Genomic DNA, 26479 nt, shown 5'->3' on the forward strand with positions numbered 1-26479 from the left:
TCTTCAACATAGTCGAAGGAGGTCTTCCACATAGTTGAAGGTCTTCAATATGACACTTTTTCAAACTTTCCTAAACTCATCAATTGGGTCGCCACAGTGGGACAGCCCCTTTACAGTGCTTGCAGTGCTGGAGACCCGGGTTTGATACTGACTACGGGTGCTGTCTGTACGGAGTTTGTACATTCTCCCCGTGACGTGGGTGTATGGAACGAGCTGCCGGAGCAGGTATTTGAGGCAGGTACTATCGCAATGTTTAAGAAACAGGGACATGGATAGGACAGGCATATGGATAGGACAAGTTTACAGGGATACGAGCCAAAAGCAGGCAGCTGGGACCAGTGTCGATGGGACATGGTGGTTGATGTGGGCAAGTTGGGTTGAAGGGCCTGTTTCCACGCTGTATGACCCTATGGAAGCATCGTTAAGACATGGAACTCTCAATTATGCATGTGACCCTAGATGATTCAATGTCACCTGAGTCAGTTTGAGAACTGGCAATATGGAATTCAGAGGTTTACCACTGTGCTTCTCTCTCGTCTTGCGTATGGCGTGCACAGCCTAAAGTTGTTGGACAACTTGTTCTATTTGATCTTATTTGATTGTGTACGCCGGGTTGATTGCATTAGTTGAAACAGGGCGGACCACGTGAAGGTTGCAATCTTCCACCAAACCACTGTGCTACGTTGGTAAATCAGCCAGAGTCAGAGCTATGGAGAACGGAAAGAAACTTTTGCCAAACTCATCCATGCCAACCAAGTTACCTAACCAAGCTAATCCCACTTTCCAGAGCCCGGTGACTGCTAGTTGAATTTCTCTGTATAATTTTTAATATCACAATTACTTATGGTGATGGCACCTACATGTATGATACATATGATTGCTAAATGCCATCAAAATAAAGTTTAAAAAGTGGACATACAGTAAATGTAAACGGATTTAAACAAACAATTAAAAAAACATACTTCTGTCTGAAGAAGGGTCTCGACCCTAAACGTCACCTAATCCTTTTCTCCAGAGATGCAGCCTAACCCGCTGAGTTACTCCAGCTTTTTGTGTCGTACTTCTGCAGTAGTTGGCCTGATTTCCCTCAGCAAAACCATTTTGCTGTCTTCATCTGACCACTAGAGGGACTTCATAACAACATAATTATCACAGTTCTCTCTCCCTCCTGGAGAAATGTGGATGAAAATCTTCAAGTTAATCTACTCAAAATAATACATTACAACAAAACAAAGTAACATTTCAATATTTCACAAGTTCAATTTGGTGGCTTTCTCATTCACTGATTCATCTTGAATACCACTTTTCAAGACATTGTCCTTCACTACACCAGGCTCAGTGACAAGTGAGGAAACCTCCAGCTCCAGCAAACCCTCATCTTGTTAATTTGATGACAGAGACTTACAATGGCCAATGTAGTCTTGCTGACGCTTCAAAAGGCAGGGGCCTGCTAACTAGCTTTCTCAAGATGTGTGTAACAGATCGTTGATGAAATGACAATCTTAAGTTCTATCTTCCTTGTTAGGAACACACAATATCTTAAACCTCTGGTTTCACTGGACCCAAATGTACTTTGATATGTCCACCCATCAGAATTCCACTGGTATCTGCCCAGTAGTTGGATGTGGAGTACTTGATTGATGAAATGAGGAATGTGCAGCCTTTGTCTCAGTGTCATCTCCTTCTATCTTGCACAGTTCATCCTTCAGTCTGAGCCTCCCTTTCTGTCAATCTGAGCCTGGTCAGTGTGCAGCCCTGCAACATACTTGGTTCCATTCCTACAGGGTAATTCAGCAAATTCAATAGCAGTGAAAATTACCTCTTGCATTCTGTAAAGTCAAGGGAAACCTTAAAGATGATCTTCGGCTTTGAAATCATTGCTTGAGATGTAGGAGCATCTATCTTACAGAAACAGCTATCCACTTTAAATATTAATTTGCTACATTCATCCAGGGTGGTAAGGAAGTCTTTTTAGACTGGGGGCATGTGACCAATGATGTGCTGCAGGAACTGGTGCTGGGTCCTTTGCTCTTTGGGATATCTATTTCTTAATAATTTGGATGAGTAAGTTTAAAGATGACACCAAAATCGGTGGTGTAGTGAACAGTGAATTAGGTTGTCCGAGGTCACAACATGATATAAGGAATGTGTGCAAGTTGGAATTGAATTCAGACAAGTGGAAAGTTAAAGAGAGGCAGCATCTCTGGGTAGAAGGAATGGGTAACGTTTCGGGCCGAGACCCTTCTTCAGACTGAGTCAGGGGAGAGGGAGACACAGAGAAAAGGAAGTGTGAAAATGAGACATCAAAGGGGATGAGAGTCAAGGATAATGTAGAATAGATCATTGTTAGCTAGGAGAAAGTGACAACGAAGCATACAGATAAAATGTAATCAGGGGTCAGTCAGAGAACTAGGGGAACTAGGAAGATGGGAGGGATGCAGAGAGAGAGAGAGAGAAAGCAAAGGTTATTTGAAGTTAGAGAAGTCAATATTCATACCGCTGGGGTGACAGCATTCTCAGTCATAAGGTGCTCTTTGACACGCTTTCCTTCATTGAACACAAAAAAAAATCTCCTGTACATTTCCATTTGGCTATCTATCAATCCAACAGTTGTACTGAATGTTCTTTAAGCTAGTATTGTGTGTAGGTCTGAACAGCAAACTATAACGATGTCATTAACCTCGATAGGGTGCAGAAAGGATTTGCAAGTATGGTACCTGGATTGGAGGGCTCAAGATACAAGTCAGTCCTGTGCAATGCTCTTTAATGTTCTTCCCAATAGGTTTTAGTGTGATTATTTGAGTTTGTCTGGGTCTTAATGTACTTTTAAACAAATGTCCCTTCACGCCACAATTATTGCAACCAGAACCTTTGTGTGTGTGCAGTCATCAGCTTGATATAACTTGCCACCACAGTGATGACATCTTCCCCTCGGGTTGTTCTTCCCCTTTCTCAAGGATGCTGGGGGCAATCGTATTAGCACTCTGGGCCTTTGTTTGGTGATAATGATCCTGTGCTTGCTGGACTGCTGTCACCGTTACTTGGGCAATATCAAATGTCTGCCTGACATCCACAGATCAGCCACTGAGACGGCTACGAAATACGCAATCCATAACCTACATCATGAATCATTTAACAATCCACCTGAAACCCACTACAAATTCTTCAACGATTTCACCTAAATGCTGATTATAGCTATTAAACTGTCATTACTGCATTATTGGACTAGTTGCAAAGTTCATCGGTATTTCTTGACACCTAGAAACCAGAGTAAAATGTATCTCTTGCATTCTGTAAAGTCAAGGGAAATGAAAAGGGATTCTATCCTTTTTGATATTATACACGTATCATTCGATTGAACAATGGAAAGAATCTAAAGTATCATCTTTGATCATCTGAACATACACTGTTACAGTGCAATGATGCAAATACAGAAACTAATCAGTGAAATCCAATTCAATCTTGGCAACTTTATTGCTAAAGGGGTCCAGTAAAAAACAAAATTATCTCAAAAATAACCATGCAAAATTCCTCTTGTAATCATGTTGCCGATTATGTCAGCACGTAGTACATGTGAACTGAGTGGAAACTGAAGGGCCTGTCCCACGAGCATGCGGCAAGCGTGACCCAACGTGGTCGCTTGAGCCGTATGGCCTCGCGGTGCTGGTCCCACTTCCATCGCCGGAGCCGTATGGAGTTGTGCGGAGCTGGTCCTGACATCGCGCGGGGCTCCGAAAAACTGACACTGTCCAAAATTTCCGCGTGGCAACGGCCTGCAGCCACATTGAGGCCGTAAGCACCACCTCGACGGGCGTGCGCAGCGTTTCAATGCCGTACGTCACTCACGAACTTCACGTCAACTCGTACGGGATCACTCGACCTCCGCGCGGCCCCCGCTTCCGGTTTGGTCGCGCTTGCCGCATGCAGTCGCATGCTCGTGGGACAGGCCCTTTACTGTTCAGTAGTGTTCAACCAAATATTTTCTCTGCAAGGCCACCATTTTCTTTGATTGAGGAAGTTTCCCTCAACCAGCATCTGCAGTCTCTTGTGGTGCCACCATTTTCTCATCATTCATCCACAAAAGGGACTTGCTCCAAATATTTGAAGAGGTCTGGCCTCTCGAAGCATTACCAAATACATCCAGACCAATTGTTGTTTCAAAAGATACATCCTCGACGTGCACAGAGCTGGTTAGTAGGGAATTCTCTGTGCTGACAAGCCAAACAGCAACCAAAACAAACCCAAAACCTAGTCACATCTCTCATTGTTTAAGAAGGAACTGCAGATGCTGGAAAATCGAAGGTACACAAAAAAGCTGGAGAAACTCAGCGGGTGCAGCAGCATCTATGGAGCGAAGGAAAAAGGCAACGTTTCGGCCCGAAACGTTGCATTTTCACATCTCTCATTGTTCTCTGTGGAATCCTGTCACTCCCCAATTGTCTCCTGCATTTCTTCACTTCATTTTGAAGTTCCCATTAATGGATGCGTACAGTTTATTTCCCATTTTTAACTACAATCTGGGTTATTATTTTATACGGTAATTAACCATTTTATAAAATTAGATATCCCATGAATTTATACAATTTTAAATCTTTCACATAGAAATAGGCCAAACATTCAAAAAATGTTTAAAAAAATCAAAGTTCTATCATGTATTGCAATAATACACCACATTCAAGCTCCTCATACAAGGTCCATTGTGGGCAGTAGCTCACAATGCTCAGCACTTTTTTAGAACTGTGATGAGGAAGTCAGAGACCCACTGAGGGGATGATCGTACACCTGACTTCATGCTCCAATCATGGATTCACCATCAAATACCAGATCATTCCAAGCTGAAGTGGTAAATATGTTTGATATCTGGCTCTTCAGTTTTGACACCAGCCATGCAGTAAAAGGTTCAGGTTAGTTTGTTCATTTTTCTTTATTTAACAGTTAAAATACATTAAACAGTAAATTAAAACAAAGTTTACTTATTTTAATTTTCTTTAAATTATTTAAATCCACTTAAACAGTTCTTAAATTTCTCTGAATATCTGCAACATTTAAAAACTGTGAAAATGCCTGACAGCAGCTTGCTACCAAAACTCACCAGGACAGTGCTACATTCTCCTGACCAAAGCCTGGTCGTGACTTGCAGCCCTGCTTCCCTTCACAGAAAGGCTGCAGAGTGGAGCAGCCCCAGTCTGACCCATCTTAAGGGTTCTGCAGCAGGAAGGAAGAGCAGGTGGACTGACACATGGGCCACATGTCTGGACAAAGGGTGCGATCAAACCCTGTATCTAAGTCAATGGGATCTGTGCATTGTTGCTGCAGATCTAGTTACAACTGGCTGCAATGACAAAATAACAATTCTGTAAACCTGTCTACTGGACAAAATACCTATTTTTGTCCTGACAAATCAGGCTGCCACTATGTCTTCTGGCCCCTACTACATTCCATGCTGTTCAGTCTCTGACCGATCAGAAGGCTGAAGACGGAGGCATCATATGCTCATTAACTAAAACACAGTTGATCACAGCTGTCACTTGGAAATGGCTTTGTTATTTAAGGCAGACAAAAATGCCGGAGAAACTCAGCGGGTGAGGCAGCATCTATGAAGCGAAGGAAATAGGCAACGTTTCGGGTCGAAACCCTTCTTCAGTGATGTGAGGGTGGGGGGAAGATGAAAGGAAGAGGAGGACCCAGTGGGCTGAGGGAGAGTAGAGAAGATATGAGGTGCTGCTCCTCCAATTTATGGTGGTCCTCACTCTGGCCATGGAGGAGGCCCAGGACAGAGAGGTCGGATTCGGAATGGGATGGGGTGTTGAAGTGCTGAGCCACCGGGAGATCAGTTTGGTTATTGCAAACCGAGCGGAGGTGTTGGGCGAAGCGATCGCCAAGCCTGCACTTGGTCTCACCGAAGTAGAGCAGCTGACATCTAGAGCAGCGGATGCAATAGATGAGGTTGGAGGAGGTGAAGGTGAACCTCTGCCGCACCTGGAAAGACTGCTTGGGTCCTTGAATGGAGTCATGGGGGGAGGTAAAGCGACTAGTGTAGCATTTCTTGCGGTTGCAAGGGGAAGTGCCCGGAGAGGAGTGGTTCAGGTGGAAAGGGACGAATTGAGCGAAATGATTTGCGTTTCCATCTGCTATTATCCCAAATAATAATTAATGCTGTAGGAAGAAACATGACTAGAAACACTGCCTCTGGTATAATAAAGCCTTATTCAATTACAACTTATCATACAAGAGCATCAAAATTATAAAGGAAACTATCCATAGTTCCAAATATAACGCAATCTGAGCACCAATTCTGGTCAGCAAAAGGACTAAACAAAAAGGGGCAACGTAAAAGATGACGACAGCTATAAAACCGATCACAGATGTACACGGTTAAATTATTTAGAAAAGTGATACGAACGTACAAATTATTAAATTGTACGTGCATGTCACTGTGACTTAATCTGTGTCATATCTTTGAGGAAGAAGGCTGTGCATCCAATACCCACTCCACAGACCTTGACACAAAACGTAATGTAGAAGCAAGGATGTGCTGTATTATTGGAATTGCTATCTTTCATTTGAATGATTAACCTAAGACTCGGTTCAACTCCTCCTGTAAGAGTGTAAGAGTCCATGGCATTCTCTGAAGACCTATTACCATTCTTGGTACCTAGCCATTTTTTATCCTACAATTAACATCACCAAAGCAAATAATCTTGAAATTCTCACATTACTGTTTCCAGGAGCTTTCTGTGTACAAATTGGTTGCTAATGATTACACTTCAAAATATTTCAGTGAATATAAATAGGGCTTAATTTATTTGTTTTAACCAAGCTAAAATTAAAAAAAAAAATCACAAGCCTACTTAGAATTTATTACTCTTTCATCGTTGATGCTTCAAATGTTGCATATAGCTTACAACACATGTAGCTTACAAGACATGTATACTGACTGCAGACCAATTCCACTTGCTTGTAGAGGTTATTGTAGGAGGTGCTGGTCAGTGGAATAAGAAAAGTGGGGGAAAGGGGAGTAGAAACGTGGATAGAAATACAGCAAATGGCTGACCTAGCCAACGGTATGTGTGATCACATGAAAGAAAGGGAGATTCTTATGGAATGTATTCACTTTCTGAATTTACAATCGCAATCATGTTCCTGGCAAGAAAACTGAGTCTAAAGGATCACATTTGGTGCGAAATCCATCCCTGGCATGTTTCAAAGGGAGCTTGCTGTAACTGCTGTGCAAGTTTAAACAAAGTGGCAGCGTAAAGTTTGAAATTTATTACTTAGAGTTAAGATTGTCCTTTTATCGCTATGTCCAAGTAGCAGGGTCCCTCTTAAAATCAAAGTAAATAACTGAAAAGCTGTACCTTATTACCAACGGAAAATTCTGTGACTTTGCTATTTTGATTTAGTTACACTCACCGAACGTTGCTCCTTCTTTGATGACTGATACTTCTAATAACCAAAATTAATTGTTTCATGGAACACAAATATGAACTTAAGTGCTGGGCTGAAAACAAAGTTTTAAAATGTTAAGCCACAAACAGAAGGAATAAAGGGGTATCATAAACCCAAATAAATGGAACAACATTTTAGGAGGCGAGTGAAATATCTTGATTGCTATTATATAAAAAGATGCTATATGGCACCTTTAGCAATATAAACCATAGATATATATCCAGGCAATAAGGTCCCAAACCTAAATGCTCAACTAATCGGGCTTGTTAAATTTTAGCCTGACCAGTGGAGTAGTTGAGTATTTGATCATTTTATTTTATGCACGTCTCTGTGCCATTTTGCTTTTGGATTTATACAAAAATTGTTGATGGTTTCTGCATGGTTCTACATTTTGAATATTCATCACTTCAATACAAAATTAAACTCTGTAAACAATTGTTCAAAATTCCACAAAACATTGCCAGTTTCTATACTCAACACTTTAGTAATACGCATTGCTGCTGTGGAACAAAACAATAAAAGACCAAGTACAAAGTTTGAAAATGTATATATTCTCATTTATAGACATTCCGCTCCAGCCAAAACAGATTGAAATTCAGTCCTGGGCATCAATTCCAGTCGTTCTTGAGGTTCCCTTACACAGGTGGAATATAATGGCATGGGCTACGGTACCCACATGGTACAAGATATCATAAAGTGAAGTCATAGACATTCATCAGTCGAGAGACCCCAAAATCACAGGAAATGGAAGGCAACCTGGTTTGTTGCAGTTATTGATTTTTTGTACAAATTACATCTAATGCATTCTTCGCATCATCGATCTGCTGCTGCAACCTCTCGCGCATTGCTTCTGTTGTTGCTTTCTTTAGTCTGCCTTCCATTTCTTCAATAACTGCACGGTAACCCACCACATTGTGGAATACCCGAATAGCACGATCGCCACTGGAAATTAAGAACCTACTGTTGATGTCAAAAGCCAAGCCAACAATGTCCTCGCCGTGCACATTTAGGAATTCTTCCTCCTGCCTGCCCGTCTTGGTGTTGTGCATTGTGATGTTGAAGCCATTGGAAATAGCTACCACCCTGGCATCAGGAGAAAGAGCGATTCGGCAAGAATCAGAAACATCGCACTTCATAGTTAACAACAAGTATGGGTCTTGCTGCTGTTTGTACTGAACATCGGTGTCCCACAGCTTCCAGGTGCCATCTTTTGAAACTGTTGCCATTCTATCCAGGAAACAAATAATGATATATTTTTGAAATAACCATAGTCTGTACTTTTGTTAAAACAATATTTTAGACCACAATCCATAGCATTAGCAATTCTGACCAATTACTAATTTCTTTTTTTAATCATTCTTGCCCACAAGTTAATAATTTACTAAATTAATCCAAATTACCAGCTAAAATTGTGACATTTTTTGCAGCTCTTGGCACCTTAATAATCTTGCTCGAAAAACCAAATGCAATCAATAAGTGGAAGCAGCCAAATGAAATGACACACTAAATAGTCACAACTGATATTAGTTCACATTTATCTTTTCAAACCATTTGACATTTTAGCATGCTAGGCGAATTCTCTTATCTAAAGCACGATAAAACATATTTAGGAGTCCTGTCTCCTTTGGATTTTTCGTCAGTCATCTTAATGTATGTCTTCTGGTTTTCAAATCTACTACAGATGAGAACAGTTGCCTTTTGTTTACTCCAGTGGGTCCTTGAAGAATGTGAACACTCTACAAAATTTTCTCTCAACCCATTCTTTTCCAAAGTGAACACCACCAGCTTCTCCAGATTACCCATTAAATAAAGGGCCTCTTCTCTGGAACCACTCGTGAATTGCTTCTGCACCCCAAAACCTTCACACCTGCTCCAAAGAGAAGTATTGAGAAATGGAAACAAAATTCTAGTTGTGGATTGTATGTTTTACAAAAATTCAATGCAACTTCACGACATATAGTGCCCTCCATAGTGTTTGGGACAAAGACCCATCATTTATTTATTTGCCTCTGTACTCCACAATTTGAGATTTGTAATATAAATAATTAAATGTGGTTAAAGAGCACATTGTCGGATTTTAATAAAGGCCATTTTTATACATTTTGGTTTCACCAAGTAGAAATTACAGCAGTGTTTATACATAGCCCCCCCCCCCCCCCCCCCCCCCCCATTTTCAGGGCACCATAATGTTTGGGACACATGGCTTCACAGGTAATTGCTCTGGTGTTTAATTGCCTCCTTAATGCAGGTACAAGAGAGCTCTCAGCACCTAATCTTTCTTCCAGTCTTTCCATCACCTTTGGAAACTTTTATTGCTGTTTATCAACATGAGGACCAAAGTTGTGCCAATGAAAGTCAGAAGCCATTATGAAACTGAGAAACAAGAATAAAGCTGTTAGAGACATCAGCCAAACCTTAGGCTTACCAAAATCAACTGTTAGGAACATCATTAAGAAGAAAGAGAGCACTGGTAAGCTTACTAATCGCAAAGGGACTGGCAGGCCAAGGAAGACCTCCACAGCCGATGACAGAAGAATTCCCTCTATATTAAAGAAAAATCCCCAAACACCTGTCCGACAGATCAGAAACACTCTTCAGGAGTCAGGTGTGGATTTGTCAATGACCACCGTCCACCGAAGAATTCATGAACAGAAATACAGAGGCTACACTGCAAGATGCAAACCACTGGTTAGCCGCAAAAATAGGATGGCCGGGTTATAGTTTGCCAAGAAGTACTTAATAGAGCAACTACAGTTCTAGAAAAATGGTCTCGTGGACGGAAGAGACGAAGTTAACATATCAGAGTGATGGCAAGAGCAGATGGAGGAGAGAAGGAACTGCTCAAGATCCAAAGCATACCACCTCATCTGTGAAACACGGTGGTGGGGGTGTTATGGCCTGGGCATGTATGGCTGCTGAAGGTACTGACTCACATATCTTCATTGATGATACAACTGCTGATGGTAGTAGCATAATTAATTCTGAAGTGTATAGACACATCCTACCTGCTCAAGTACAAACAAATGCCTCAAATCTCATTGGTCGGCGATTCATTCTACAGCAAGACAATGATCCCAAATATACTGCTTAAACAAAGGAGTTTTTCAAAGCTAAGAAATGGTCAATTCTGGAGTCGCCAAGTCAATCACCCAATCTGAACCCAATTGAGCATGCCTTTTATATGCTGAAGAGAAAACTGAAGGGGACTAGCCCCCAAAACAAACATAAGCTAAAGATGGCTGCAATACAGGCCTGGCAGAGTATCACCAGAGAAGACACCCAGCAACTGGCGATGTCCATGAATCGCAGACCTCAAGCAGTCATTGCATGCAAAGGACATGCAACAAAATACTAAATATGACTACTTTCATTTACATGCCATTGCTGTGTTCCAAACATTATGGTGCCCTGAAATGGGGGTGCTATATATAAACACTGCTGTAATTTCTACATGGAGAAATCAAAATGCATAAAAATGCCTGTTATTAAAATCTGACTGTATGCACGTTGACCACATGTGATTTTTTTTCTATTGCAAATATCAAATTGTGGAGTAGAGGTAAATAAATAAAGGATGGGTCTTTGTCCCAAACATTATGGAGGCCATTGTATGCATTCCATTTATAATATCCAGGCTCACATTTGCCCTTGTAATTGATTTCTCAACCTTCCTGTTATCTTCCAAGATTCATGTGCATTCACTCCACATCCCACTATATAGTTTAATCTAACATCCTGTATCCAAATTTGGTCGCACCACTTTGGAAAAAGATCATAGAAGAGCATTTAATGACTACAGCAAACTCAAGACACTTAAACCTGTGGAAGACAAGAATAATTAGAGTCAATTCGTTTTTCTGCAGAGCACAAAACAGGCCTTTTGCACCATCAAGTGCACACTGCTTTTTTACCCACCCGCGCTGATTCTATTGGCCCACCTTAGGTCTGTATGCATCTATGCCTTACCTATTCTAGTAGCTGTCCAAATGCCTCTTAAGCCGTATTTGAATCTACCGTCTGCTCTGACAGCACATTCCCTACTGTCTGCCTTCAAAATCCACCAACAAGTTACAGCTTATTCAAAATGCTGCAGCTCGGCTTGTAAATACCAAGAAAAGGGAACATATAACCCCAGTATTATACTACAGGTTCACAATCTTTTATCCGAAATTCCGAAAACCGAAAAGCTCCGAAAACCCAACATTTTTAACTGCCGGGATCGAGGCGCAAACTCGCGACCTTGCGGCCACGAGCCGAGCACTGAGCCACCGCTAAAAATCTACGCTAAAAATCTTCCATTCCGAAATCCGAAAAATTCCGAAATCCGAAAAGTGTCTGGTCCCAAGGTTTTCGGATAAGAGATTGTGAACCTGTACCTTCATTGGCTCCCTGTGAGATCCAGGAGAGACTATAAAGTCCACCTTCTTGTCAAAAAGCCCCAAATGGCTTAGGGGAGGCATATTTTACAGAATCCCTCCTTCCCTAAGCCCCTACTCGAGCGCTCAGGTCTTCTGATGGCCTGTTAGCCTCTCAATGCCGCAGCAATAAGAACATTGATGAAGCAGCATTTTTCAATTATGCCCCCAAGCTGTGGAATACCCTACCCAGGGCTATGAGACACCCACTCAGTTGACATTTTTAAACGGCAGCTAAAAACTTATCTTTTCAATCAAGCTTTTAACTGACTTTACTTCTTCTGATGACATTGTAAAAAATACCTTTTTTTTCTTGTATTTATCAGCATAGAATTCAGCAGCTTATGTGCTCATATAGTATATGGGACTCTGTATTTTACCTCAGTGTTTTTGTTTTGTATCCTTTTACACTCAATTCTTTTATTTTTTATAAATTTATATAAATCTGTGCTTTTTATGTCCTTACCATTTTTTATTGTATTTTTGTTTAGACCTGGGTTTTTGTGAAAAGCACTTTGGGTTGCATTCAATTGTATGAAACGTGCTATATAAATAAAGTTATTATTATTATTATTATTTAAAAAAACTTCCAATTCAGAACTTCTTTAAAACTCCTTCCTCTCACTATGCATTCTTTATTTTTAATGCCCCTACCATGGGCAATAGATTGTATCTATCCTATCTATACCTCATAAAATGTTATATACCACTACATACATCTCTACTCAGCCTCCTCTGTCCAGGGAAATTAAGCCCAGCCTATGCAGTCTCTCCCCATAACGAAAACCTTCCAAACCTGTTGAATCACCTCTACAATCTCTCGAGCACGATTTGGCAGAGTTGTTCACAATACTTCAAAGTGCGGTCTTACCAGTGTTTTGTAAAGTTGCACAATATAAAAACACAATTTCCCAACTCTATAACTGTATGTCCTAATCTATAAATCCAAGTATGCCATATTCCTTCTTCACCACCCTGTCTACCCTTGTTGCCATTTTCCGGGAACATTCAGTTCCCTGCCATTTACTGTATACGCGTGGAGTATTGTGTGCAGTTTTGGTCTCCAAATTTGAGGAAGGACATTCTTGCTATTGTGGGAGTGCAGCGTAAGTTCACACGGTTAATTCCAGGGATGGCGGGACTGTCATATGCTGAGAGAATGGAGTGGCTGGGCTTGTATACTCTGGAATTTAGAAGGATGAGAGGGAATGAAATATACGATTATTAAGGGTTTGGACACGCTAGAGACGGGAAACATGTTCCTGATGTTGGGGGAGTCTAGAACCAGGGGCCACAGTTTAAGAATAAGGGGTAAGCCATTTAGAACAGAGATGAGGAAACATTTTTTCACACAGAGAGTTGTGAGTCTGTGGAATTCTCTGCAGTGGAAGCCAGTTCTCCGGATACTTTCAAGGGAGTGCTAGATAGGGCTCCGAAAGATAGCGGAGTCAGGGGATATGGGGAGAAGGCAGGAGTGGGTTACTGATTGTGGATGATCAGCCATGATCACATTGAATGGCAGTGCTGGCTCTATGTCGATTGCATTACCCTTATTAAGGCAATTGTACCTATTGTCTATTGCCTTACCCTTATTAAACTTCCCAAAATGTTTCACCTTGTTTCACCAAAATGTTTCACCTCAGGATTAAATTCCACCTGGCAATGCTTCATACAACTTTCCATTTTGCTGCATCCTTTGACAAATGTCCTCACTATTCACAACACTACTAATTTTCTGTAATTATAAACTTATTAATCATACTTCCTACATTTAGAAACAAGTTGTTAATAACAAACAGGAAAGATCCCAGCACTGATTCCTGTGGTACACTACTGGTCACAGTCAACCAAAAAGATTCCTTCAACCAGCACCCTCTGCCTCCTATTACCAAACCAACTTTGTATCCAATTTGCTCCCATTTGCATTAAGTTTCCAGATATGCCCCATGTAGGGCCCTATTAAATGTCTTACTAAAGTCCATACAGACAACATCTCGCACCCTGCCTTTGTCAATCTTCTTTAGTTAACTGCTCACAAAACTTAAACAATTTAGAGAGAATTTCTCCTCACAAAGCCATACTGACTACCCCTGATCAGACCCTGCCTTTCCAATGTATATAAATCCTATCCCTTAAAATGTTCTCCAATTACCTTAAAACCGATTTAAGGCTTATTGCCCTGTGATTACCTGTCTTATCCCTGCTGCCCTTCTCGAATAAAGGTTATTAGCTATCCTCTAGTCTTCTGGTACCTCCCATCTGTTACTAGCAAATGGTATAAAATCACCATTTGGGTCCAGTCATCTTTTCCCTTCCCATTGCAATGTGGGAATTAGCCATCCTTATTGATTAATGGAAATACTGCAAATAATGAAGCTTTTCAACTCCATTCTTGTAAGTAAACAATAGTTATTAGGCCAAGAAAGATCTAAACAAGTTCACTTAAATTGTATGTACACAGTTCTAGGTTATATATCAAGAGTTCATATAGGCCCACTTGCCTACTCGTACCGAATGAAATTAATTTTCTGCAAGAATTCAAAATATAGGTACGTTCTTAACGAAGGCCAATGTTGCAGGTCACAAAAGACAGGTCTTACCTTCTGGAGTCATTGGAGAAACTAAATGAGTAAATCCCAGCCGAATGCCCTTTTAGATCAAAGGCTCTCACGACCTCTCGGAATTCTCCTGATTTGCTAAAACAAACTTCCCAAACCTTCACATCTGGTGTAAAACCACAGGAAGCCACAAACCTGCAGAAAAGCAAATCAACCGTGATCTATGGAATATAGTAATTTTACAGTCTTTAAAAGCTGTACAAATCTGCTATCACCATAATCATTCCTTGGACACTATTACAGTGAGTGTACACAAAATAAAGCAATTGCTCCAACACACCCAAAACACTAACACTGAAACGCTGTTTGATCAGAACCCAAGGGTTTTGACACTGTTACTCCTCTCCTCCTGTGAAGAGCACGCGGCATTATTGTTGGACCAGCACATTTACGGTTGAAAAATAAATTAAAAATAACTGCACAATGCTGACCTTCCACAAGGAGACACGGTGGCATAGGCATTATTCATTTGGTTAGTGTTAATTGTAGTAAGGACCTCTCCTTTTAGATCCCAGATTAGGATGGTAGTATCATTGGAGGCAGACATAATGAACTTTCCTAAAATTGAAATAGACACACTGTTATTATATTTAGGTCCATATACATTTTCTCTGTACACAACATTTATAGATGATTGTTACATAGTAAAGAAAGGACTAACAGCAGGTAATCAAACTTGTAAATGCACACAGGCTGCAGAGTCCCTACACATGGATTTACACATGTCATTTCCAATCAGCAATCCTATTATTTCAGTCAGGCACTCACAATATTCCTTCGCACATTGTGGGGAGAAAGTATGGCAAGTCATCCCAAAACATTGTCTCTTATTTCAAAATTTAGTACAAAGGGATTTGGAGACTTTAGCATAGGGGTGCGATGGAGTGAAGGAGATATTTACAAAACATACTGTATTTGGGAATGGAGGGAGAATATTCCCATACAAATATTATGAATGATACTTTGGTTAAGTTAACTTTGGCAACCAACAGCAACTAACCAAAAGCTGGTTGACACTAGCCCAAGGATCGATCAGATGGGTGAAATTTGCAAATCAATAAACTATACCTGTTTCGGCAATTCCAATATTGATAATGGGAGCTTTGTGCCTCTTTGGGAAATCTTCTGGTGCAGCAGTGAATGTGAACGAACCATCATCCCTTTTAGTCATTTTAAAAACACGGATTGTTTCTTCATTTGCTAGCCATGTGATGAAGGCTCTTCAGTGATGGAATTAAAAAGAAAATGACATTAAAACACCGCTCGTACATGTAGATTGTCGCAAAAGAATAATGATCAAACAGTGAAGGATCAGAACCAGCTGCAATTGAAACCAAATTAGAAACTGCCAAATCCTTTCCACCAACTCCCAAGTCTCACTGAACCAAAGCAAGTGGGATTTTGTATGATGTTCCCAGAGTATTCAAACAACATTCTTCCTTGGCACACAGCTGCTAAATCTAAATGGCATACCCCAAAATAAACGAGATAAGAACAAGATTGAAATCTCTGATTAACAGTTTAATACATCATATTTTACCTAGAATCAGGGCTGAAGCATACATGTGTAGCATGATCAAGTTCAACATTAGCTCGCATACAACGATGATCACGTTCAAGAAAATCTTTTGTGCTCCAAATTCGAACTGTACGGTCATCAGCACAGGAGGCCAGGTACTTTCCATTGCTACTAAAATCTAGACAGCTGATATTCGCGCTGTGGCCCTTAAAAACAAAAATCACAATTCAAACTTAACTATTACAGTCACTGATAAAGCATGCATGCTTACAGTGATGCCTCTTATTATTTTTAATAAACGTCATTCATCTTTCATATAAAAAGGGATTGGGAAAAAAACATTATTCCAAGTGTTCTCATTTCATTAAAGTTCATAAATATACCTATGATTATGAGCAGTTAAAACTGCTTATAAGCATGGTTAGTGAACTTACTTTATAAATAATCCTACTACGCTGATCAATTATAAAAAGGAAGGGCTGCAAAACTGTGAGCAATAAGACCAAATACAATAATGAATTCAAAACAATAAGGCTACAGGGTAGTCTGAATTGTTAGGAAGTTGTTGCTTAGGTTGGAAATATTAGATGATCCTAACTTAAAAATTGTTTTATTGAGGCAAATATGACGACCTATCTTAGCAGGTATTATAGCAAAGAGCTTTACTTCAAATCACCACCCAAATGATAAATTATATGGATTGGAATGTGTATTGCTCTGCACCTTCAAGTTACAGTGAAATGAAGTTATTCATTTTTTCTGGATCACCATGTATTCAATTGATGTTTCTTTGAAGAGGTAATGCTGGTCACTGATCAGTTCATTTGATGGAATATGTTGTATGGTTCATAGTCTTAAAACCATTTTCAGCCATATAAAAGAATGGAACATAGAAATGTCTAAGATAAACTTTGACGTAATTTTCTGCATTATAGTAGGTAAATTAAAGTTGTTGTTGAACCTTAGAACTTACACATATTTTGCTTTATTTCCCCCATTTTCAGTGTTCCCAGTGATAGTATGTAACACATATGCTGAAGCAGGTAATGTGTTGCTTTATAACTTTGACGTTCCTTACCTTCAGTGAAGTGGCCAGCAAAGGGTGGGTAAACACGTGTTGCTGCAACTTTTCTTTGCGTGAACGTAACAACTTTTGCTTCTTTGATGCTACATTTCGATCGCTCACACCATTACTGACTTTACCGTCTTCTGAATAAAATAACAGGCAACTTCAGTTTTCCAATCTTTTACAATAATTCAGTTGAAAAGCCATCTAGAATCATAGTGTTCAACTACATAATCTGTTCATCCATTAAGTTAGGAAGAGGGGCTGAGGTTGCAGCCCAAAAAAGGGTGCAAGCAAAAACACCACATAACATTTCAGCCAAAATTAAACTCTGACAGAGACAGACATTAAAAACAAAACAAATTGGTGGTGGTTGTGGGGGCATGTAGTTACCTAAAATTGGAGAATTCAATATTCATATTTCATACCGTTCGGTTGTAAACTACCCAAGCAGAATATAAAGTGATGTTCCTCCAGTTTGCGTGGCCTCACATTGACAATGGAGGAGGCTCAGGACATAAAGTTCAGTTTGGGAATGGGAAGGGGAGTTAAAATGGTTAGCAACCACGAGAATCAGTATGCCTTGGCTAGTGTTTTGGCAAAATGGCCATTGAGTCTATCTTTGGTTTTGCCGATGTACAGGTCACATCGGGAACCCTGGGTGCAGGAGGTGAGGTTAGAGGAGGTACATGTAGACCTCTGTTACACATGAACAGGCTGCTGGGGTCACTGAGTGGATGTGAGGGAGGAGGTGCAAGAACAGGGGTTACATTTCCTGCTGTTGCAGGGGGTGGTTTGGATGGGAAGGGGTGACTGAACCAAAGAACTGTGGCCGGAGTGGTTCCTGCGGTAGGTAGAAGGGGGTGAAGATGGGAAGATATGACTGGTACACAAAATTGCTGGAGGAACTCAGCGGGTGCAGCAGCATCTATGGAGCGAAGGAAATAGGCGACGTTTCGGGCCGAAACCCTTCTTCAGTGTACCTTCGATATTCCAGCATCTGCAGTTCCCTTTTGAAGAAGATATGACTGGTGATGGAATCATGTTGGAGATGGCAGAAATGTCAGAGAACAATGTGTTGGATGCGGAGGCTGGTGAGGTGAAAGGCAATAACCATGGGAATTCTGTCCTTGTTCTGTCTAGGGTCCTTAATTTGTGCTTTGTTTAACTCCTCCAAATTGGTGAGACCAAGAGCAGACTCTTTCCTCGGCCACCTGACTCTATCTGCCAATCAATCCCTCCTCACCTGGATCCACAAAGCACTTGTCAATTCTTGCCCCAACCCTCCCTCTCACCTCTTTACCCTGGCTACCACCCTTCTACTCTTTTAATCCAAATATGGGTATTGACTTGAAACGTTGAGTGTATATTTCCTTCCGTAGATGATGCCTTATCCGTGGAATTCTTCCAGCAGCTTGTATTTTTTTTCTTGATTCTATTTGTCAATACTTGTCATGCCCTCTCGTTTCTACATCATGTCCCTTTTATTATTATACAAAGTAACATCAGAGTAATATTGCTACACGAGCTTAAAAGCAGTGGGTGGCATTCAAGGAAGAGATACTGACTGATGTTTTGGATTGATTCATTACCATCGTTATTTTACAACTACACCATTGTTCAAAGACAAAACGTCAGATTCCACACCTATGTATCACATAGCTCTCACCTACAACCTATCTTTTCCTCCACTCTTTCCAGATTGAGGGTCTGCCTGATCACTATCCACCAGATTAGTTCAACGGACCATGGGTATGTAATTTCCAGAAAATACAAGTAAGCTATCCCTCTTCTCTTACGTTTAGAAAAACTGAGAGGTGACAGATTTGTCTGAAACTATGGGGTGGGCTATTGACTATATTAACCTTCCCTAAATGTCTTTGTGCTTTGGGAGCACAATAAATTTTTTGGTCATTTGCAAGTCTGAAGAAGGGTCTCGACCCAAAATGTCACCTATTCCTTTTCTCCAGAGATGCTGCCTTACCCGCTGAATTACTCCAGCGTTTTGTCTCATGCCCAAGCAGCTTCTTATTTTGTGTCAAAGAACCATGTAGCAGGGAAACAGGCACTTCGGCCCAACTCGTCCATGATGACTATGCTTCATCTGAGCTTGTCCCATTTGCCTGCATTTTGGCCCATATTTTTCTGAACCTTTCCTATCCATTTACCTGTCTGACTGTTCCTGCCTCCACCTTGTGAGTAAAAACGGTGTCCCTTCAAGTTCCAGTAAATCTTTCCCCTCTCACCTTAAATCTGTCTTCTGGTTTTTGATTCCCCTAACGTGGGCAACCGACTGTACATGCACCCTATCTATTCCCCTTATGATTTTACACATCTACGTGATCATATTTTGTGTTGAGAATGTTCCTATGAAGTTGCTTTGAAGTCCTATTGAAGTATTGGTCGATGTGCTGGGCTTTGCTCTGTCCCCATTGACTGGGGGATAGTGGAGCGGCTGTCCAGTCCTCCGGTCGCTGGAGAGCGCTGGCGATCCCACTCCATTCAAGGCCTCGGCCGCCGCCAATACCCGCAGCCCGGCCGGCCATTCAGCCCCTTACCGTCGCTGCTGCTGTTGCCACCGCCGCTCTCCTGCGGCAGGGTCTTTCGCGACCCGCTCACCACCACCGAGATGAGGAGAATGAGCGCCCCGAGGAACAGGGACAGGGCGACCACAGCGAACGTCTCCATTGGAACGACTGCACGGCAACATCGGCGCGCGTGGCAGCGGCGCGTCGACACGTCGAGGGGGAGAGATTGCGCCCGTACGTCAGCATGGCGGGTGGGGAAGGCGGATTGCGTCGATGCGTCAACACGTCGGGGGGGGGGGGGGGGGAGGCGAAGAGATTGCGTCCATACGTCAGCGCGCAGGTTTGGCGGCGGCATTGGACGTCCCTGGAGCCGCGCGCCCAACGTTCAAAGCCCAGCGCGCGCCCCGAGCCCGGGATGGAGCCGCCATTTGCGGGCGGCAGAGGTTGCTCTGTCAGTCGGGACATGATGGAGCGCACGGTGGACGATAGCGCCGCAGAGGCCGTCACTTCAGGTCCTGATTGCAGTTCAGCCCCAGGTACTTGGGGACATCGCAGCAGTAGAGGAGGGCGAGGCGGTCATTCTGCTGCTGGGTCTCTCCAAAGTAATAATTCACAGCTCCGGGCAGTGGGCTGTGAAGAGATCTCTCCATGATAAATCCTGAGTGCATTTTCCCCAAGATCTATGATTAACCGTTAGCAATGACCGAAAAATGCATTTCCCGACGAAATTGTGCATTCCCACAAGTGTGCTAAATCTAGCTGAATATTAATTACAAAAGAAACTCCTGCACTCACTAAAACAATCTAGAATTGCCTCACACCCCTCATGTTAAGCTTTCTCCTTGCAGGTACTCCTTCATTTATGAATGTTCAACCTCATTTTACAAAGCTGTTTTCACTAAAACGAACAATCCTTAACGTTATGGGGCAGGGAGGAGATAAAGCTGGCAATTATAGATAATAGGAACTACTGCTAAATATAAACATCAGTCAACGACCTATTTTCTGAACCCAATATTGACATTGTAAGTGTGTCACCAGAACAGTGAATTACAAGTAATAGTGGCAATTGAAATCATAGGCGCAACTGTCATCTATCTGGATGACCATTCAATACTTGACAGCTGCAGTATGCCGGCACAGGCAGTTTGAAATGAGAGACCACAGGCATTCGACACCACGGGGTCTATTTGGTATGATTGCTCCATGAAATTAACCCCGGTAATTACACAATCAACTTTAAAATGGACTGCAAAAACTAAAATAGACTTCAATTGTGTGTAATAGCCACGTGGGGGTGGGGGTGGGGGTGGGGTGGTGCAATTTCAATCATGTATATATATCTATTCACCACTGTATTGAGAAAATACCTCTGTTGTTTCCTGTAGAGTGAGACCCTTGAGGGTGCATCCTGTGTTTCGAAGGGGAGAGATGTTATAAGATGGAGAATTGTGAAAGGGTTAAAGAGTCAAGAGCATTTTATTGTCATACGAGACCTAGAGGGACCCGTTGGGTCCCGTCCCTTCAACGGGGGGGAAGGGACGGGGGGATGGCCTGCGGCGATGGCCTGCGGCGTCATACACACTAACCACCCCCCCCCACACACACACACTAACCATCCCCACACACACACACTAACCCCCCCCCCCCACTTGATATCGTAATAATAATATTCATTCGCTCCTTTTGCCCCATCCCCCTCCCAATCCACTCACACATAGCCCCCAACTATGCAGGCGCAGCTAGAGAGGGAGGGGGTAGAGAGAGAGAGAGGGGGCAGAGAGAGAGAGAGGGGGCAGAGAGAGAGAGAGGGCAGAGAGAGAGGTAGAGAGAGAGTGAAAAGGGGGAGGGGGGGAGAACGGAGGGGAGGAGACCAGAGGGGAGTGGGAAGAGAGAGGAAGGATTGGGGTTGAAGGCAAAAGAGCCCCGTGGGTTAATACAAACATATGGAGATCCTCCCTGTCCCTCTCGCTCACGCACACATATGCATATCAGCACCCGGCGACACATGCGTCCGGGCATCGACTCGAGGACCGAGCGAGACGGCCGGCGGGCGTCGACCCGAGGACCGAGGTCCACAAGTTCGGCCGCTCCAGTACAGGGCCCGACTTCATCTCCGGGCTCGTTCTTTCTGCGTCCTTTGAATAACCAGGAGGGGGGAGGGGTCGGGAGGTGACATCACTCGAAGTGCGTGGAAGATTGTGTGTGAGGGCGCCGAGCAGACCCATTGTGACGTCATCAGCGAGAACTGCTTGTTTTAAATTCAGTCTTTTGATATTTTTAAACATTTTCAGTAATGTCGAGAAATAAAGCATTACATTTTCAGATAAGGTGATTTTGGACTCGACGGGAAAAATGTCAACCGGAATATGTAAATATTTTATTGTTACCGTAAGTTTTTTTGTGAAGATGTAAAAACACATATACACACGTACAAGATCAGACTTTTAATAAGTATATGATGTCCAAAACAGAACAATGAAATTCTTACCTACAGCATCACAACAGAATATGTAAACATGGAAAACTCTGTAAACAATATAAACAATGTAATAAATGAAATAAAAAATGAAGTTAAAAGTTATATATATATAATATACATATATTTGTATAGGAACTATATCACACACACAAAAGCAATAATAGTGTAAAAAGACAATGTTTAGAAGATGAGAAGCAATGGTATGTGTCATGAATTTGCTAAAAACATTCAAGGCCAATTCCATCAAAAGATAGCTAAACCAGTGTTATTGCAAGGAAGGGTGGGAGAGCATACACCATGGTGGCAGAACATTTTCCACAGGAGCTGAAACAAATAATCAGGGAAGGTGGTTGTTCCCCAAAACTTGTGTTTAAGTACTTAAGTCCAAGAAAATAAATTGCCCTATTGCAGTTATATAAGTTGTTGGGGAAGGAACATCTAGAGTATTGTGTTCAGTTTTGGTCGCCATGTTATAGGGTGCAGGGAAGTTTTAAGAGTCTGATGCCAGGACCAGAGGGCCTGAGCTCTAGGGAGAGGTTGAGCAGACTGAGACTTTATTCCTTGGAGCGCAGGAGGATGAGGGGTGATCTTAGAGTGGTATGCCAAGCCATGAGAGGGTAAATGCACAGTCTTTTACCCAGAGTATGGGAATAAAGAACCAGAGGACATCGGTTTAAGGTGAGGGGAGAAAGATTTAATAGGAACCTGAAGGGTTACTTTTTTTATACAAACGGTGGTGGGTGTATAGAACGAGCTTCTGGAGGAAGGTCTTGAGGCAGTTATTATCACAATGTTGAAGAAGCATTTAGACAGGTAAATGGATAGGATACTTTTAGAGGGATATGGACCAAATGCAGGCTAGATAGTTGGTCGGCATAGGCAAGTTGGGCCAAAAGGCCTATTTCTTTGCTGTATGACTATAAAGTGAATGACATAGGCCTCTTTTGGAAGTGGATGCTGGATGTTATCTGAAAGAAAGATAAAACTGCTCTTGACTTCAAGGCAGCCAAAGATTACCAAACATTAGCACGGTCATGCAGGAGTTAGCACTGCTGCCTCAAACTGAAAGGGTCCAGGTTCAGGTTCTGTGAATGGAATTTGCATATTGTCTACTGTGTGTGAGTTTCCACTGAGTGCTTCCTGCACATCTCAAGAATACACTAGTAGTTAAATTGGCAATAGTAAATTGTCCAAAATGTAGATAAGTGACCAAGAATCAAATTGAATTTGCTAGCTGTGTGTCATGCTGTCTTCCAGTTGGTGGAAGGATTCCTGCAGAAACATCATCGCTCCAACTCCTGCACATAACTTGCTGGTATGTTTGAAAAAATATAGTACCTTCTTCCCTTCATTTTGTATTGGGTCATACTAAGTTCACCTGCGGTAGACACACTACCCTTCCTCTTTAAGAGGTGTAGTTTGCTTTGAATTAGTAGCACATGAACGCGCTCTCTTGTAGGGCAAAAATCAAATGAATGACTGGATTAGACCAGGGCTACGACTAAACCATTGCTATCCTGAATGATACTGAACAGCTCAACAACCAGCCAACAAGTTGCTCCTGATAATTTCTGTAATTCAACTAATTTAGATATTTTTCCCATTGTTTGACCCAACCTTTCTCATCCATCTTTCTCTTCACTGCTCGACTAACCTTCCCATTGTAAAAAGATTAGAATGAAAAATATTGGTTAATCAAATAATAGACTGATTACGCCAGATTTTTTTTGCAGATTGTTTTTCATCAAAGGAATGCTTTCAAATCTTCAACTCCTTTGGATAATAAAATCATAATTAGAAAAAGTTTATTCAAACTAAAATAAAAACCTCTCATTCTTTTTTGTCTCCAGTCAAAATGCTGTTCATTGATGTTACTTTATTATTTATGACAGCGTGGTGTGGGAAAGCAGTGCCTTGAGAGTTATGTGGAGGATCAAGTACTCTGTTCACAAAGCATGTTCTAAGGCACATTGCCTGCTGGTTCCTTATTAATCTTAACAAGGCTCCAGTAATTAAATTTAATCTGAATAGGATGCAGAGTCGAAAGATCACATATAATCATACACATGAAGCATCTCTGTAAAGAAAAAATGTAATTGAACTTTATTGAGTGCTTGTATTTTAAACTTCAATTGCACAAAATGCAGTTATTTAAAAAATGAATTAAAAGCAGCTCACTTCTGAGTTGTCTCTGCAGTTCTGTCAGGTAATGCAGTGAAGCAATCTGTATTAAAGCAGCAATGTCAACATTACAAAGGAGATGTATGTGACATTTATCTACAGTAATTAAAAAAAATAAGGCAACTGAACCAAACAACTGAAGTTCAACAAGACTTAAATTCTCTGAAAAATTTCCGTAAAACAGTCTGAAGAAAGGTTCTGTTGCTTGACCCGCTGAGTTACTTCAGCACTTTGTGTCTATTTTCAGTATAAACCAGCATATGCAGTTCCTTCCTGAACACAAGTCTGTAAATTTCCTCCGTATGGACTAACTAACTCTCAAAACTAACCCAGACTAAACTTAAATAATGATTACGTTGAGAATTTGTTTATAAAGATTTACAAAGTATCCTTTTGGCAAAGCAACATCAGCTCTGTCACAATGTAATCGTTATACTCCGTCTGATGTTTATAGTTTTAGCAAAGATCATAGAGGAGCTCCTCTATGATCTTTGGTTTTAGGAGTGGGTTAATTTAGATGGAGTCCCCTTCAGTATAGATTATTTTGTTCAAAAAATTACTCCAATGTGCAAAGAATGTGAATGATTTAATCCCGCATCAGCCCTCCGGCTGCGTGATTTTTTGGATAATCATTCAGTATATTGTATAGGAAAAATACAATGTTTATCAGCACCCGGAGGCCTTGATTTACATCCTATTGGTAATGCCTTGATCTTCTGGCATAAAACCTTGATCCTGGGATTGATTCCAACGGAAACCATGATCTTAAAGGGGCTGTCCCACTGCGGCGACCTAATCTGCGAGTTTAGAAGAGTTTGTCCTGGACTCAAACTCGTAGCATGGTCGACACAGATCCAAGGAGGTCACTGGAACTCTCCTGTGTGTGTGTGTGTGTGCGGTCAGTTGATCCAGCTCGCGGTTACATCGCTGACGGTCGATCCAGCTCGAGGTTTTCCAGGCAAGTGCCCTCGAGCTTGAAGGTCGAAGACATTCTTCTGAACTCACAGATTAGGTCGCCGCAGTGGGACAGCACCTTTAATTGCCACTCTATCTACCCTGCAGACTTTGGATGCAGTCAATAATACTCAGAATTCAACCAGGGAAGCAATGTGTCAACCAGCTCCCCAGGATTCAACCACAAGCAAACTACACTCTTGGCTAAAATATCCCCTTATAAATAGTCCAAATCAAATGGCTCGCATAACCTTCAGTTCATAAGATTATGTGATAGGAGAAGAATAAGGCCAATCGGCCCATCATCTACTCTGCCATTCAATCATGGCTGATCTATCTCTCCATCCTAACCCCATTTTCCTGCCTTCTCCCCATAACCTCTGACACCCGTACTAATCAAGAATCTATATCTGCCTTAAAAATATCTACTGACTTGGCCTCCACAGCCTTCAGTGGAAAATAATTCCAGAAATTTACCAGAAATTCCTCCTCATCTCCTTCCTAAAAGAATGTCCTTTAATTCTGAGGCTATGACCTAGACTCTCCCACTAGTGGAAACGTCCTCTTCACGTCCACTACATCCAAACCTTTCACTATTCGGTATGTTTCAATGAGGTGTATGAATCATTCTTCTAAACTCCAGCGAGTTACGGCCAAGTGCCGTCAAACGATCCTTGTCAGACTTCACGCCTTGAACAAGTTCTCCTTGTTATCATTTTTCTCTACCTTACATTAAGTAATTAAGTTTGCCTGTTCAATTGAATGTTATCTCTTCTTGCCCCTTTGTGTTACACAGTGGTATAATAACATTTCCTGTGAAACATGTGAGTTTAAAGGGAGTAGGAAATATATAAACTCTCATGACACTTGCTCCCACTGCAAACCACTTCATATTCTTGACCTCTGGTCTTCCAAACTCCAACCCCAGTTCCCGCTTCACACTCCGCGCACAATCTGCCCCCAGTCCCAGCCACATGGTGGACTCCTGCTTCTGGTCACTTGCACTTTGGTACTCCTGCTCACATTCTGGACCAATAAATGACCCAAATGCTGAACCATCAGGATTGTTGACAACCGTATGACAGATTTTTATAATTCCTTTTAGAAAACCACATGTTGAAGATCCTGTGGAGAATAGCTTATCAAAATAACCTCTGCTCTGAAAACTCAGTTGTGTCATACTTGGACTGTTATTGGACTGATACCTACGTGTCCAGTTAATTTTAAATCGCAAATATTAATTTGAATTTAAGATAGCAAGAGTTTA

General features: G+C 41.6%; 2 protein-coding genes across 3 annotated transcripts in view; one reads left to right on the forward strand and one right to left on the reverse strand.

Moving 5' to 3' along the window:
• Window positions 1-4909: 4909 nt before the first annotated feature.
• Window positions 4910-19820, reverse strand: tbl2 (transducin beta like 2). Of its 2 annotated transcripts, none has more exons than XM_033046129.1 (7): window positions 19626-19820; window positions 17080-17210; window positions 16023-16207; window positions 15551-15702; window positions 14914-15040; window positions 14465-14617; window positions 4910-8676 (listed from the first exon to the last, which is right to left on the reverse strand). In XM_033046129.1, the coding sequence occupies exons 1-7, from the start codon at window positions 19753-19755 to the stop codon at window positions 8220-8222; spliced, it is 1335 nt and encodes a 444-aa protein (XP_032902020.1). In that variant the 5' UTR covers window positions 19756-19820; the 3' UTR covers window positions 4910-8219. The 2 variants fall into 2 exon arrangements, with proteins under 2 accessions (XP_032902020.1, XP_032902021.1); XM_033046130.1 differs by having other exon boundaries at window positions 7741-8676; window positions 17080-17207.
• Window positions 19821-20006: 186 nt separating this feature from the next.
• The window catches only part of LOC116989016 (sodium/glucose cotransporter 2-like), a 38300-nt gene continuing 31827 nt past the window's right edge, over window positions 20007-26479 (forward strand). Inside the window, exon 1 of the mRNA XM_033046131.1 lies at window positions 20007-20131. The gene's annotated coding sequence lies outside the window, so the exon portion shown is untranslated. The remainder of the gene's footprint in view (window positions 20132-26479) is intronic.

The sequence above is a fragment of the Amblyraja radiata genome, chromosome 28 (assembly GCF_010909765.2).
Source record: "Amblyraja radiata isolate CabotCenter1 chromosome 28, sAmbRad1.1.pri, whole genome shotgun sequence".
NCBI classification, from domain to species: domain Eukaryota; kingdom Metazoa; phylum Chordata; class Chondrichthyes; order Rajiformes; family Rajidae; genus Amblyraja; species Amblyraja radiata.